General features: G+C 28.8%; 1 protein-coding gene across 2 annotated transcripts in view; it reads left to right on the top strand.

Moving 5' to 3' along the window:
- The first annotated feature begins 683 nt into the window (after positions 1–683).
- Positions 684–16593, top strand: part of LOC135956407 (cytokine receptor-like) — a 40799-nt gene continuing 24889 nt past the window's right edge. For both annotated transcript variants that reach the window (XM_065506891.1, XM_065506890.1), the window contains exons 1-2: positions 684–1555; positions 15916–15998. In XM_065506891.1, coding sequence (XP_065362963.1) covers positions 1542–1555; positions 15916–15998 — 97 coding nt within the window. In that variant the 5' untranslated portion in view covers positions 684–1541. The remainder of the gene's footprint in view (positions 1556–15915; positions 15999–16593) is intronic.

Below are 16593 nucleotides of genomic sequence, written 5' to 3'. Positions count from 1 at the left end.
TTAGTAATCCAGATATTCGTCAAAAATAGGTTCAAAATCGAGGTTGTCCTTGTTTTTTCCTTATATCTCAGCCGTTTGTGGACCGATTTTCTCGATTTTAAATAGCAACCGAGCCGTCCGAGAATTTCGGAGATATTGATGTATGTATCGTGTATGTAAGTTATTTGGGGACTTCGGAAAGTTGATTTCAACAGACAGACGGACATGGCTTAATCGACTCCTCTATCTATAAGGATCCAGAATATATATACAGAATAAAATGTAGAAATTACAAACGGAATGACAAACTTATACCCTTCTCACGAAGGTGAAAGGTATAAAAAACTTATTCATGTAATATTGTTACTTGCATATTTAACAGAACACAATTTCTGCAACCATTGGTATATTGAGAAAGTATAAATTAGGAAAAAGATAAGCTCCTATTTCATTTGTATTTCTTTAATTGGCCCAATAATATCTCATTATTTTTGTGTGACAATGTCTTCATTGGGAAGTTTTGTTCATGTGTGTTATTAATTTTGCGGTTGATTTTTGCTGCAGTGTTTCAGTCAGGCATCATTAAAACGTTTAAATTTACAACGGTTACTAATGGAATACATGGTTGCTATCGTATTTAGCTAACCAGTACTCGCTTCATTCATTTTGCATCACTAAAAATGAATTCAGTTTTGTGTTGGATTTCCATCTATTCTGTCGTTTGGTTTATTTTCCTCTTTTGTATTTGTTAAATAGAACTATAAACGGAATAAAATTAATTGATTTTAACAACCTAAATTAACTAAGAGTATTTATTTTAACATTTTTTAATTGGGATGGAATTTAAATACATTTAAAAAACGCAAACATGAATCGAAGAATTAAAAAATCACGATAAAATGAACTCTGGAAAAACGTAAATTGAAATAATGTTCGACATTGATGGTGCAAAGTATTTTTTCAATTATATGTTAACAAAAAATTGTGTTGGCGTTTCTAGTTAACAACAAAAAGGAGAAAAAAGACAACACCGTAATAATAGAAATATATGTATATAACATAAATTGCGTTTGTTTGTTATCTTGTGGAGTGATAAAAGTGGAATACAATATATAATCAAAACAAAAAATACCTCTAATAAATTTCAAATGTTTTTAATATTTGGCGTTTTATCGTCAAATTGCTATACGTAATACATCCGTTGGAATAAGAATAAAACACAAATTGATCATTTTAAAAAGAAGAATACGAATCTGTCTTCTTTTTATTTTTATTTATCAGAAAAATGCGCTGTGTGTAATTAATATTTGTTGGAGAAAATAAGAAGTCTTTCTATGTTTCGTGCTGCTGGTGTTTATTTTTTGGGTGCCTTGACACTTGATATGTACCGCAAGTGAAGTAAATTCTTGTTGGCGGTGGTTGTGCAGAGTGCAGTGCAGTTCCTAGTGAACTTTTTATATTCGTACGTCATTGTATAGGCAACAACAACAAAGAAATTAAAAAAAAACGGAATATTAACACATACAAAAACACATAAACAATAATAACAACGTCGAGGAGCAATGAAGTCGTCGGGGTAAGTGTCGTTATATGTATTAATACATTTTGTACTGGCATATGTAAATTAGGGACATAACTTTTAAACAATTTTGTGACAATGTTAAATTGGTCTATTATTTCCCTTGGTGAATACAATTTTAAAATTTAGTAAAATTGATTTTAGAAAGTGCATCTTTTGCGGATACTTTCCTTTCCAAAATAATTAATAGGTATAAATGTATTATTAATTTCAGTTATACCCTTAATCAGTGATGTTATATACTTTTTTAAGAAGTCTTTACGTAGCCCGAAAAAATCCCTATTTTTCCCTACGCGCTCAAAAGATTGTCTCTACAAAAATCCCTACAACTTTTAAATGATAATTCGTATATCAATGCAAATAATACCCTTTGTGTTTGATGTATTTTATATATATATATGGGGGATTTCACGTCAAGTGAACCAACTTTTGAAACCAAGGTTAGTCCTATAGGATAGTAGTTTAGACACAATTTTTCAACAATATCGGTCAAGAACTCTCTGAAAATTTGACATTTTGGCCATACAGGTGTTATTTCTCATCCCTGTAACTAATTACCTATTGTTCATTGCAAAATTTGTCCTAAATAATTTAGAACTATTTCTTCAATCTTTCGAAAAAAAATTAAAAAAAAAAAAATTTTTGATTTTTTTTTTTTTGCAAAATCAAAAACTTTTATGACTTTTTTTCTCAAAAGAAAGCCTTGGTATTTTCCTCGAATAGCTTTTTGGTCGCTTAGTGGGATGCGAGTTGGATATCTATCAAAATAAATGTTTTGTAACTCAAAACATACAAACGTACATACAGTGAGCCTCAAAAGTGATTAAACACCAAAAATTATTTGATTTTTTTTAAGATAATGAAAATCCTAAAATCTATCCATCGATTAAATTTTAAAAGTTTCGGTTTGATGCAGATTGAGTTGAATAATAGATTCAGTCCTGAAAAAAGAAGATTTAAGTCGGAATATAATGATTTTTATGATCTTAAAAAATCAAAAAATTCACTGGTCTTTTTGTTTTTGGTACTTTTGGGTTTCCTCAAAGCGTGTCGAGGAGTCTGAAGAATACGAAGAGTTCATTCTGCTGAATATATGTATTATATTATATACATATAAATATAAAAAAAAAATATTTTACAAATCTACTATAAAATCAAAGCTGAAATGGCGGCAAGCGATCATTCAAAGACAAAATTTGCTATTTTGTAATATTGCCGAATCAAGAATTTTATTAGTATGTAGGTAGTCACAGATAACAAAAGGGATGCGAAATTAATATATTTTTCCCACATTATTGAAAAGTCCCTACATTTTAATGATTTCAACAAATCTGTAATTTTTTCCCTACGGCCATTTTTTTAGCAGAAAATCCCTACGAATAGGGATTTTTCCCTACGTATAACATCACTGCCCTTAATGTACATGTATTCCATTTACAGATTTCAATGCGTTTTATTCATTGATTGGAGAATCTGAAAGGTTAAATTAATCCGGAATATTTGAACGCGCATAAATATGCATATATATACAGTGTTTGACAAAACAATGGAAACTTTTCCAAATATTCCATATGTAGCCCAAAATTTAAAAAAAAATTTTAAAATAAAAAAATTTTTTTTTATTATTTTACTTGTATAGTTTTATTTACTGTGACGGACAATACAATAGAATCACTACATATAAATTTAAGTAAATTATTAAAACTACAGAATTTAGTTCAAAAATTTAAATTATTTCAGTATGTATTAATGTCTATGGTGTACACAAAAAATAAATAAAACTTAAATAAAAAATTAACACATTCTTATGTTAAAAACTATGACAAATATAAAAAAACTAAATGAGATACGCGACATTAAAATAGAATCAATCAGTCTAATACTTATAAAAATTAAAGAACATCTTAAAAACGCATCGTTTTCCGAATACATATTTTGTTGCATAACCATTATTTTTGATAACAGCATCACATCTTTTTGGCATTGAATTTACCAATCGTTCGCATGTAGAACGAGGAATATCGTACCAAATTTCCTGGATTTTTTGCCATAATTCTTCATTGTTTTTTACTTTTTCAGGTCCAAGTTTATCTTTGACTATTTTCCATAGGTTTTCGATAGGATTTAAGTCTGGGGATTGCAAGGGCCACTCCATAATATCAATTTTGTTATCTGAAAACCACATTTTCGCAAGACCTGAAGTGTGCTTTGGGTCGTTATCTTGTTGGAATATCCATTTTAAGGGCATACTCCATTCTGCACGTGGCTTCATAACATTTTCCAAAATATTCACGTACAGGTGCTTATCCATATTTTCCTTAATCCAGTAAATTGGACCAACGCCATACCAAGAGAAGCATCCCCATATCATAATATTTCCACCACCATGTTTGAACGTTTTTGTTGTATACCGAGGATCTAATTCAGCATTTTTTGGACGTCTGACCCATGTTTTACCATCGCTACCAATCAAATTAATTTTTGTTTCATCCGTCCACAACACATTTCGCCACTTTTTTATATTTTCCGGGCCACACCAATCCTTATGTTCTTTGGCAAATTTCTTTCTTGCTGCCACATGCATTTTAGTGAGCATTGGAACTTTTCTTGAAGTTCTGCCATGCAGACCAGCATCAACTAATCTTCTTTGAACAGTTCTTGTGGATACTTCACAACCAACCTCCTTCCGGATTGCGTCAGCGGACTTAAATGGATCTCGTTTGGATATTATAACAATTAAATTATCTTCATGATGACTAGTTTTTCGTGGTTTTCCCATGGCGGCTTGCGGATGGATAACGCATTGAAAACAAATTTCTGGGATCGTCCTACTAATTTAGCAATTTCACGTTGAGATCGGCCGGAACAACTTAAATTTTTAATAATTTTCCTTTCTTCTTCAGTGCAATGTTTTGCGCGACCCATTTTTTGATAAATATTTTATTACCGATAGCTAATATTTAATAATTACTATTAAAATATTTTCTCATTAACAAAAAAATCCAAAAATGAAAAGTCAAAGCCAACTTTTAATTTAATTTTTTAAATGTGATTCTATTTATTGTCGCAATGTATTCAACAAAATTTACGTTTCATATCATTTAATTTGAAAAGTAACAATGTTATTAATATTGTAATAAGTTGTAATTGTAATTGACAAAATTCAAAGGCAAAATAAAAATAGAGTTTAATATATTATATATAAATCATAGTTTTATATGAAATATTGGTAGTGATTCTATTGTAATGTCCGTCACTGTATATAAATTAACTGAAAAACAAAACATAATTAATTATATTCTGAAAAAGGGAACACAATTAAAAATATTCACTATTTCGCTACTGACAAAACAATGGAAACTTTTAAACTTCTGCAAGAAAGAAGTGTAAAAAGAAAATAATATTTAAAAGAACGATGTAAAACGCATCCTGTTTACAGTTATTTTATTTTATTTTATTTTATTTTTAAATTCTGGTAATTTTTCACAATTTCTTTTTCTAAGTTTTTCGCATAATTGCTTTTTTTCAAAGTTAACGAAAATGGCTAAAGTTAAGATTTGTGAAGACTTAAAAAATAAAATAATTAACGATTTTAAAGCTGGTTTAAAACAAAAAAGTATCTGTGACAAATATTCAATAAATAAATAAATCAGCAGTTTCAAAAATTTCGTGAGACCGGTTCTGTAAAAATTCAACATTTAGGTGGAAGACCTCGTAAGACTACTCCTAGACAAGATAATTTAATAGCGACAGAGTTCAAGAAATTCCCAAAAATAACTCCTCGAGAGGTTGTTAATAGCCTAAAATTAGAAATAAGTACCCGAACAGTTAGTCACAGGGCAAATGAGGCTGGTCTTGGTTGCTATCGTCCTGTGAAAAAACCACTCATTTCTAAAAAGAACCGTTCTGCTCGTCTACAATTTGCCAGGGATCATTTAAGCTGGTCGATACAGAAATGGAATACTGTCCTCTTTTCCGACGAATCCAAATGCAATTTAAGAGGCAGTGATGGGAGAACATTTGTAAGACGACCAAAGGGAAAAAGATTAGATCCAAAGTACACAAATAAGACTGTAAATTTTGGCGGTAGCAATATTATGGTATGGGGATGTTTTTCAGGACAAGGTATGGGCCCAATTCATATTATAAAATATACCATGACAGGTATAGGATACAGAACCATATTAAACGATGTTATGTATCCATACGCTGAGGAAAATATGCCCCTAGTTTGGAGATTCCAACACGACAACGACCCGAAATACACCTCTGTGGTTACAATCCAACGAGGTACATGTTTTGAAGTGGCCTACCCAATCGCCAGATCTCAATCCCATAGAAAATACGGGAAATTGTAGATCGTAAAATAAGGACCCAAAATTACACCAGGAAGATTTATCGGAGGCGGTTATAAGGAAATGGCAAAATATTTCAAAGGAGACCATTGACTCTTTAATTGGTTCAATGCATCGTCGATGTGTAGCAAATATAAGGGATACCCAACAAAATATTGAGTTATTGCAAAGTTTAGACCATATTTGTTAAAATTATACCTAAGTTTCCATTGTTTTGTCAATGCCGTATTAAAGAAATCTTTTAATTTTTTTTTCTCATTTTTAGAATTTAATTAATTATGTCCTTTATTTTTTGTTAAATTATGTTAATAAAAGTATACAAATAAAAATGATAAAATTTTTTAAAAAATTATTTAGGCCACTAATGAAATATTTGGAAAAGTTTCCATTGTTTTGTCAACCACTGTATGTATGTATATACAGTGCTGGTCAAAATAATAACACCACATTAACTTTAAGTAATTATCATGGGATATATTTTAAGCTTTATTATAAAAATCTATATATGTACTACATAGATATCAAAGTCGAAAAATCCAAACTGGTTTTAATAAATAAAAAAAAACTATTTTATTTCTTTAATTAATTAATTTCTTTATAGAATGAAATACAGAATTTAATTTACAAATAAATAAACCTGCAATAACTAAAGTTGACTTAAATTTCCTTTAGTTAATTCGATTTAAACCAAATATGAATAATTTTCATAAGTTATAAAATATCTTCGTAGACAATATTGTTTGAGAATACGGTGGAACTGCCCTTACGAAGCATGCCCTGCTTCCCATCTTCATGAATCACTTTCACACTAACATCATGTGGTGGGGATCTTGCTCTAGAAAATGCAACATACATTTGGCCAATGAAACTGATTTAGGCTAGGTATCTGCCTTTTCTACTATGTCAATACTCAAGTATGTATAATGCTCGCCCTCTAAAAGTTTTAACACTTGCTCGATGATTTGACAAACGTCATCATTTCTAGGGCAAATAATGGCAGATTTTGAATAATATTTTACTGTAGAATAATTAAATTTTTCACCAAAAATGCTATTTACAATTGAGTCTTGAACCATAATTTTATTTGGAATTTCAATAATATATTCTCCAAACTCCGATGTTAGCTTTCCATTGTCCATTTTTAAAAGCCATTCACTGTATGTGGTGTCCACTGCTCGGAGGTTGATTTTAAAGTTTGACCAGCAGCTCTGTGAGTATGTGGCACCACAGGCAATTTCCAAAGGGATTTTGATTTTTCAGTAATGTATTTAAAAATTTAGCAACAGCATTAAGTGGGTGAGTGGGTGCCATTGTTGACCCGTCACATATTATAAGTTTGGCTTTTTTAATTTGTTGGGCATCTTTGAGGTTGAAGTCTCCGTTAGCGACGCTGGAAGGTATAATTGAGAGTTATAGATACGACCTCCTTTCAAAAGATTGACGATATTCCTGTCGATGCTACAGACAATTATGGTCCTTAAGAAAAATTTAGGAAATGTAAAAGTACCATACAAAACAAAAATCATTTTCCTTTAAAATATATGAATTTTTCAGTAGACAATCCCCATTCAGTGTTAAACCCCCATTAACACGAAGCCTGGTTATGTCTTAACTAATAGTTATATTGTCAGTTAAAAATATGTTTGTATGAAAACTGTCAGTTTAACTATTAGTTAACACATAACCAGACTTCGTGTTACTGGGGGTAAGTTATGAAATATTTTATTTGAAATGTTGAAATATTACATCAGTACATGATGTTTAGATTAGCGGAAGTTACTAAAACCACGTACTATTGAAATCAGTTGAAATAGTCACCTTTAACATGTGATAATACTAATATTTTTTATTTGTCATTACTGGGAACTTAAAGAAATAAAATATGTAATATCGCCGTGTCCACATACCCATATGAGTACGACTGATGAATGTCTTGCCAAGTTAGATGTTGTGTTCTCACCTGTCAGAGATTTTATTGCGGACTGATTGTCAGTATACATTCGAATATCCCTGCCTGATATCACGTTGTAACTGAGCCAGTTAGGTCCGTCCATTTGAGAAACCGAAGTTCCTTGATAGAAACGGCCTGGAGATGCAATAATCAATATGACCTGGAAGATTATACTGGCGTGATCCTTTTTAGCATATTTCCACGCACCAATCGCATTTAGCCTGAAGGCCGTAGTGAATGCCATTTTTCTGGCCAATAGATCCACAGGGATCCAGTTTAATACAGTGAATAGCGACGTTGTTGTAGTCGTTCTTATGGCTCCTGTTATCAGGTTTGCCGTTCTCCTTAAAAGTGGAATAGTGGAATAGTTTCCAGCCACCACGAAAACTCTTTCACTTTTCACAGATGTTGGCTTTTTTTTTTAATAATTATAGAATTTTATTAACCAAGCCCATTGGGAAAAATAAGGCTTACAAACTACTCACTACTTTATCTTCAGTAATGCATTATAAATACATTCAAAATATGTTGTCCGATTGCTACTTGCTTCAAATAAAGCTAATTCCCGTCTAAAAAACTATCAGCACTTGATTTTAAATGTTTAGCATTTTCTTTAGCAATCTGTTTGCATTATCTAATTTGTTTTTAAAATTTTGATCCATTTTAATTTCGGAAACATCATCATTCATCAACGCTTTGAACGGCCTATTTGTGGTCAAATAGGCGTTCATACATTTGCTGTCCACAAATTGTTAACATTGTCTATGTTATATTATAATTGAGCTGATTATGTTGTGAAGTTTTTAGGTAAATTATTAACGAAATAAGCTTGCTGCTATATCTTTAATTAACTTTAAATTTTATTGCATGTGCCTCCCAAGTACTGACTAGTGTTGTAGTTATTCGCTGGCCATTACGAGAACAAAATTTAAATTATTTAAATCCTAGAAAAGTTTGACCTATAATAAAAAAAAAACTGTATCGAAACAAAAATTGCCAAAGTTGCACTACGATTCTCACATACAAGTATAAAAAACACTTTTTGGTCAAATTATTAAAAAAAATTGTACTATTTGATGTCAGGCTCTTTAGATATACATATTTATAAAAAAAATAATAAAAATTAATTTAAAGGTTTTTACATGATATTATATAACCATATGAATATTATGGTGCTATTATTATGACCGTAGCGGTATGTACTAGCAGTAAGTATTTATACGAGTACATATCGTATTTATTTCCCCCTGTAAAACATAAAATCTGTAGTTAATTGGGGGTGTTGTTGTTTTGTTTTCATCACAGGACGTGAGTTGAAATTCACAGTGATATTTAAACTTGTTTTCTTCATGGATTCTCTGTTTTTTACCTTATAGCACTGATTTTCATTTGTTACCTACTAAATAATGAGCAATGTTGCTGACTTGGTTAAAAAGGTAAATTTTAAATCATGCTTTACTAAATTTAGAATTCAGGCAATTATTCTAACTCATTAACGTTTAATTTTAAATTTGATTTCATTTGATAATAAGGAATTAACACAATATTTAAAACAAGTCACTGATCAAATCATATTCCTTGAGTTATTTACAGACTACAATACTGTGTATTAATACTTTTCAAATTTAAATTATTGTTAAATACATCCCGTTTGTTAGGAAATCATTTTGAAATAGACAATTCTTGTTTGCACAGTAGCATTAAAAATATTTTTTTATTGATTATTGATGTTTTTCTTTACATTTATTGATTTCCTTTTTTATATTTATGAAATGTTTTAAAACATTTAAGATTTTTTTTTGTTTAGACGTTGAAATTGTATTATGATACACAAGTATTTACAAATATTTTACAAATACTCAGTATTGTCGTCTGTATATACCTTTTGCTGCAAACAAATAAACGTCTGACTTTTAAAGACCTACAGCATAAATTTCCATAAGAGTAAGTTAGTCTCTCGGTTTTAATTTTGAATAATGCTCAGGTCTTATATTAGTTGATTTGTAAATACAATTTTGAGATTCTTCGTCTTGAAGACGCATTTAAAATTTTGTTAAATTGCTGAATATTACTAATTGCAGCTTAAAAACAAATCTAGCATTAATTAAATTCAACTGTAAATACATAAATATATAAATAAAGTTCAACTGTAAATATTATGGGTTTTCCTTCAGTGATGGAAATTTTATACGTTTTTGATTTTTCTAGCGATACAATTAATTTGATCCAATATTTCATTATTCACACAAATTTTGCTAAATCAAAATTTCAGAACAATTCAATAAAAATTTGAACTTAATATTGAAAACATTGTTGGTTATGACTTATGACTTTCGCGCTACCTAATACTTAACAAAATATGTATAGGTATGTTATTAAAGGTATTGATATTAAATGGAACTGTTTGTTTTAGATATTGCAAGATAATTTGCAGCGTTCGATTTACAATAACCAAAATATATTTTTGTGTTTTAGCAACACAATCACCTCTGATGGAACCATATTGCGATTATTATTTCTGTTAAAATTGTTTTGGTTGTGCAAATGTCAGTTGCATTTATATTTCTTATATTTAGGCAATATTGATGATACTATTTCTCAGCATTTTTTTTTACCATTTTTGGTAAATAAATATTGTGAGAAGTTGTAAGAAGTCAAAATAAACGCAATTTGCTTCCAAATTCAAATCACCAATCCAAGTTACTACCAAATACTTTTTGGTCGTAAAAACCGCTAATGGTCAACACTGTGTATTGTTTACATGGTGTTGTGCGTTGCGTGCTCTGATTGGGTAAATAAAGGGTGGTCCAAATAAAGGTATATTTTTGAAATCTAATAGCTTTGTTAGAAAGCTGTACCATATCGCCTTCGCCTGTTCAATTTTCCAAGGCCTTTGATGAATTTCTAATTTGCTTAATTATCTGTATTCCCTAAGAAATCGAGTTTAGTTTTTTTTCATTTAATTTGGTCCACCCTATAAACTACATATTTTCGTTTTCAAATACGTTTTCAGCTTTTTCCGTTTCCAAGAATACTCTACTAAATCTTACGAATAGTGATGTTGATAGTATCATTGTTGTTGGTTTTATTTCTTTTCGCTTTATAATTTATTTTTTGTTATTTATTTTTGTTTTAAACACATTTTATGCGTATGTTTTGATTTTGGTTTGACCTCAGTTTCATTTCATTTCAATTTTTTGTTTTGTTTATCTTCTCCTTCTACCTTTGAAGTGAAGTAAATTGATAGGAGATGTCTGTCTGTCAGTCATTTGTTTATCTGTCACCTTAATAGCTTCTTAAGTGCCTTTTTGCATTAAAAATTTTAATTTAAAATAAAGTTTTTGTTGATTGGTGTGATGACTGGCTTTTAATAGTGTTTGTTTTTATGATCGCAAGCAAATCTTAAGCCAACTATATAAAAATTAGCAATAAAAACAAAATTAATAATAATAAATACTACTAAAAACAAATCTATGTATTTAAAATTAACAAAAATCCAAAAATTAAAAAAGAAATTCTGAGAAAACATTTAAATTTTTGTTAGTCTTATTGTGTCTTTGTTTGCTAAAAAATATGTGTTTGTTTTGAAATACTTAAGTTATATATTATTTATTTCAAATAATTAATTATTCATTTTTGTTATTTTTCGGTTAAGTTGTTGTTTCTTTTTTTTTGTAAAAATTTTTTTGTTTTATTTCATTCTTGGAATTGTTTTTTTTTTTAACAATTTATCAGATATAATTTATTGTTATACATATTTTTTTTCTTAAATTCCAAAAACATTATTGTTAAATTGATTAAATTTTTTTATTGATGACGTTGTTTGAGTGCTATTCCTACAAGAGATTCCTGTCATATAATGAGATCGTTTAAAGCAACCATTTTAATAAGAAACATTTACATTTTAAATTTGAAAATAAATCAAATAAATAAATTTTGTTTCGGATATTTGTACAATTGTATTTGTGTTTAACAATATTTTCATATTGAATTTTTCGTTCAGTACGTTTCGGCAGCTGATTTCAATTTAAACAAATTTTGATTTGTTTACTTGTTTGCCTTTTTGTTTATTTACGTTGGCTATTTTTGTTCAACTAATTAGAACTGCGGCATTAAAAGTAAATGTTTGTAGGTAAGGTTGTATACTTATTGAATCTACTACAAGTGTACGCCAATATGAATACACACATATGAATGTATGTATGTATGTATCTACTAAATAGTGTATAGCAGCTACCTAACTACCTACCTACTTACCTTTGTACATTTGTAAACAGCATGTGTTTTTAAGAAATAAATACTTTCAACAATAAACATGAGGAAAGATCGGCAAATCATGATTTGTTTAAAAACCTCAGTATAGTGCATGCTTTATTCATTCTATATTATTTAAAAGATTTGAAAATAATTCATAATACTTTATAATTTGTCGGTATTTCTTAATATTTTTGGAGTTGAATTTGTGTTACGAATAACCTGCAGTTTTATTGTTATTTATTCATCTCTTGCTAATCTATTATAAATGCCCAAAGAATATAATACAAATTTTACCTGCAATTTTCACGCCCTTTCTTAATTGACTAATTGCTTTACTTCCGTTTAAATATCGACAAGACTTAGAAACAAATTTTAAATCCTGACATTTAAAAACACCTCCTGTGACTTTGTTTTTAATAGAGAAAGTACCAAATATAATTAAATTTATAAAAATCCTGTAATGCTTTTCTGTAAGAAAAATTTTAATTCTTCAATACCTTATTTTAGTCTATTCTACGGAAGCACGCCTTGTTTTATTTATTTTTGGTTGGTGGAGAAGAAATTACTCTATGTTTTTGGTAAAAATAGATTTATAAATAGAAATCTATAAAAAAAACTGCCTATTCAAGCACATGAAGCAAAGCATACAATCTATAAACAAAATATTATATTATTCCGTTTGCTAGTATTATGGAAGATCAATCTACGACTAAAATTGCCAATTAAATTAATAATTATAATTGTTAATTTACTCTAATTTAAGTTTTAGTAAACAATTCATTAAAAAAATTTTCATACACAATAAATATAAAAAAATTAATCACACATTAGTCACACATTGACATTCATCAATAAAATAGTTTTGAACATAACGAACTTTTTTTAATAGAGGATAATGATAACACAAGGGAACAAAATCGAAAAATAACATTAAAGACTTTTTAAACCACTATACAATTTTGATGTACATATATACAAATATGGTCCATATTTTAAATTTTATGGAGAGCTTTTTTTAAAAATGTTTAAGTAAAATTATAATTTTTTTAGACGTTTCTCCACATAATTAATGGTAAATCAAAAAGGGTTATTATTAAAATAAACTTAGAAAAATTGAGATTTAAAAAACCTTTAATCCGTTTATATATTGCGTCGGCAATCAGTTTAAATAATATGGTTAATGGAAAACACTGCATTGCGGAGAAACGCGAAATAATCAAAAAAACTAATATCGGATGGAAAATCTTATTGAGAGTTTGGTCGATTGGTTGGATATTCTAACAAAATGATTCACAACGCAATTAATTGTAAAGAAAATGCTGAAAGACGTGTAAAAAACTAGTATTGACACTGCTTTGCGTCAAAAGATTGATCTGCTAGAGGAAAAAGGTTCCATTCAACGCTGCAACCGAGCTAAAAGACGTCCTTAATATAACTGTGACAGTAAAAACAGTTCGTACATGTCTCCGAGAACATAATTTAAAAGCGTGAAGTCCAAGAAAGGTCCCTCTTTAAAACGCAAGACATACCTATTTAAAAAAAAATTATCCATAGAATTGAAAAATTTTACCATTTTTGTACTTATAGGTAGCCAGGGTGCTTCAAATATATATAATTGTTATTCAGTATTATTTTTGCTGTTAAGCTGTGTAATCGTATGTCATATTGAAATTGAGGAGCTCCAGAATAAAAGGTACTTTTTCGCACATTTAAAATTTTTGGGAAAATGAGTTTTATTTATTTCGCCCCTTAAAAAACTGCATGATCCTGGAAATGGTAACAATTTTCTTACTTATCAAAAGATACATCTAACTGCCATAAGTCACCACATTAAATGTTAAGGATGTTTGATATAAAACCATTTTAATATCGGAAAATGAACTTTTTGTTAAAAAGTAATGAAACAAAAGTACGTTTTGTTAAAAACAAAATTAAAAAGTATGTTTTTTATGCGTTTTTTTAACGATAATATTTTAAATTAATGTTTTTAATCCTGATATAATACAAATATTATAAAAATACCAAAAAAAAAAAAACAATTTTTTATTTAAAAGATTTAACTAAAAAGGAACACATTCACCAAAAGCTTTGGTGAGCAATCGGTGTACTTCAGCGGCACTTTTTTTCAAATTAAAGAATTAAAGCAAAACTTCTCGCATATGACGATTCGTTGGTAAAAAAATTCGACATTTTCGAACCAAAAAAAAAATTTAGTTGTTTACACTATATTGTTCAATTCTTAAGTGAGAATAAATGACAGATGTGTACCCTTCATAATGACATATAAGTTATCAAAAGACACGCCATCTATTGTAAATCCCGCATTTACAAGTCATACACCCAATAGAAAAAATACCGGAATTTCTTGGGATTTTTTAAAAAAAAAATTTCAACGAATGTAGAGTCTTTTAGGGCGAGATCTTTGCGGCTTAAAAACCACCACTTTAAGGAAGGAGTTACTATTTATGTTGACAGTCAAACAGCACTGAAGGATTATGAAGTGGCATTTGATCAACTGCACTAAGTGTCCAAAAGCCAAAATTGCTGCAAACATTATTTCCCAGGCAGCTAGAATCGCAATTTGTGTAATTATGAAATGATAATATGAAAAGTTTTATGAAAACGAAAATGAAAAGTTATTTTTTATTTTACCGTTTCACAGAACTGTTGCTAAAATAAGCATTTTAAAAAATTTTAATTTTTATTCTCATAAATAATAAAGGAAATTATGAAAATTAATTGATCACCCGATTAAAGTTGTAGAATTGCCGTCTGGTACCTGTCATATTTAGTCTAAGCAAAAAAATACTAGAATTGATTAGTTAAAAATATATGTGGTTAGAATATAGTATTGGAATATTTTTTTTGTTAATTGATGATAGTTTTCTGCAAATTTAATTTATTTTTTATATTTTCTTCACATTTATTGTTTGCTTTATTTGTATTTACAAAGTTTTTCAAAGGTTTTAAAATTTTTATGAATATCGACCGTTAATCAAAAAAAATAATTTGTATTATTTGAAAATCTAAAGCTACGTATACACGATTGTCAAATTGTCAGGAACATGCTCAGAAAATGGTTAACACAACCATGAGAACTTATGTTGAAACATATTGGTGTTAACCATTTAATGAACATTTTATGGCAATATAGCTTAATACAATTTTGTTTAGACAATGAAATTGTATTATGCTCAGAGTACGAAAATAAACAAATCGAAACGTTTGCTATTGTTTTGTTTCGTTCTTTTCAATGAGTAAAACAAAAACCAAACATTAACAATGAGAATGATTTTGCCATTTTGTTTTGTATTGTTTTTGCTCGCGAGCGCAAACTGTACATTAATATAAACGTACGCAGCTAGAAAAGAGTAAGAACAATATTGAAACATTCTGATAAAAAACGTTTAACAAATGTTTGGTAATTTATTTACTCATTATAATAAAGAACAGAGTACAAAAAAAAACAAAACGAATAAAAAATACGTTTCAATATCTGTTTTGTACTCAAATGTACGATTGTAACGGTAAATTAAATAATGTAGATGAGTGAAAAGCTCATCGTTTCGTTTTCTCTCTTTGTCACTTGAAAAGTTTATGTTTTGTTTTTGCTCATGTACAATACAATTCAAAAATTTTGTAAACGTTTGCGAAATGTTTTGTTTGTTTTCATACTCTGATTATGCTACTTGAGTTTTTGACAAATATTAATATTAGTATTGTCGTCTGTAATATACCTTAAACATATATATTTTTTAATTTCTAATAAAATACTTTTATTTGTTTATTTTCAGTTCATCAATATGGCTGCTATTATCGATTGTTGTAATCAATTCACTACAATGCATTTATTGTGGCATAAACAATTCTCCCGGTGGTAAGTGTGAAATAAAAAATATCTTCCATATGTCGGATATTTACTCAAATATTTGCAACAGATAAGATTCGTATAACAAAGTACGCATTTTATTGTTTTCATTAAAATGTTTTTTTTATTGTGGGCAAATATGACTGTATAAAAATATAAAAGCACACATGAATGTTGCTTTTGCATAAACAAATACACAGATATGTACGAGAATGTATGGATCTATTTATTTTTGTATGTAGTATAGTAGGAATGGGTGAAAATAAATATGTATAATCGTAATAACAAAATAATAAAAATAAAAAATAAAACATTTTGTTTACTTGCGGTTTTTAACACCTTTGTTTGTATGCAGGGTACTAAAATGTATCTACGGTTATTGGACAATGTACAGATTCTCAACATACCATAACGAACATACATACTGATATTATGTCTCACATACTTACATACTTACTCACTCACTCGCTCACTTTCAGACTGGACTGGCTGACTGGACTGACTGACTGACTGACTAACTAACTAAATAACTGGCCATTTGTTTGCTTAAAGTTTTATTTATTTTTATTTGTTTGTTTGCACAATGTTTCACTTTGCATACATA

The sequence above is a fragment of the Calliphora vicina genome, chromosome 4 (genome assembly GCF_958450345.1).
Source record: "Calliphora vicina chromosome 4, idCalVici1.1, whole genome shotgun sequence".
In the NCBI taxonomy this organism is placed as follows: Eukaryota; Metazoa; Arthropoda; class Insecta; order Diptera; family Calliphoridae; genus Calliphora; species Calliphora vicina.
Note: the sequence above shows the minus strand (reverse complement) of the source record. Positions and strands in the feature narration are given on the sequence as shown.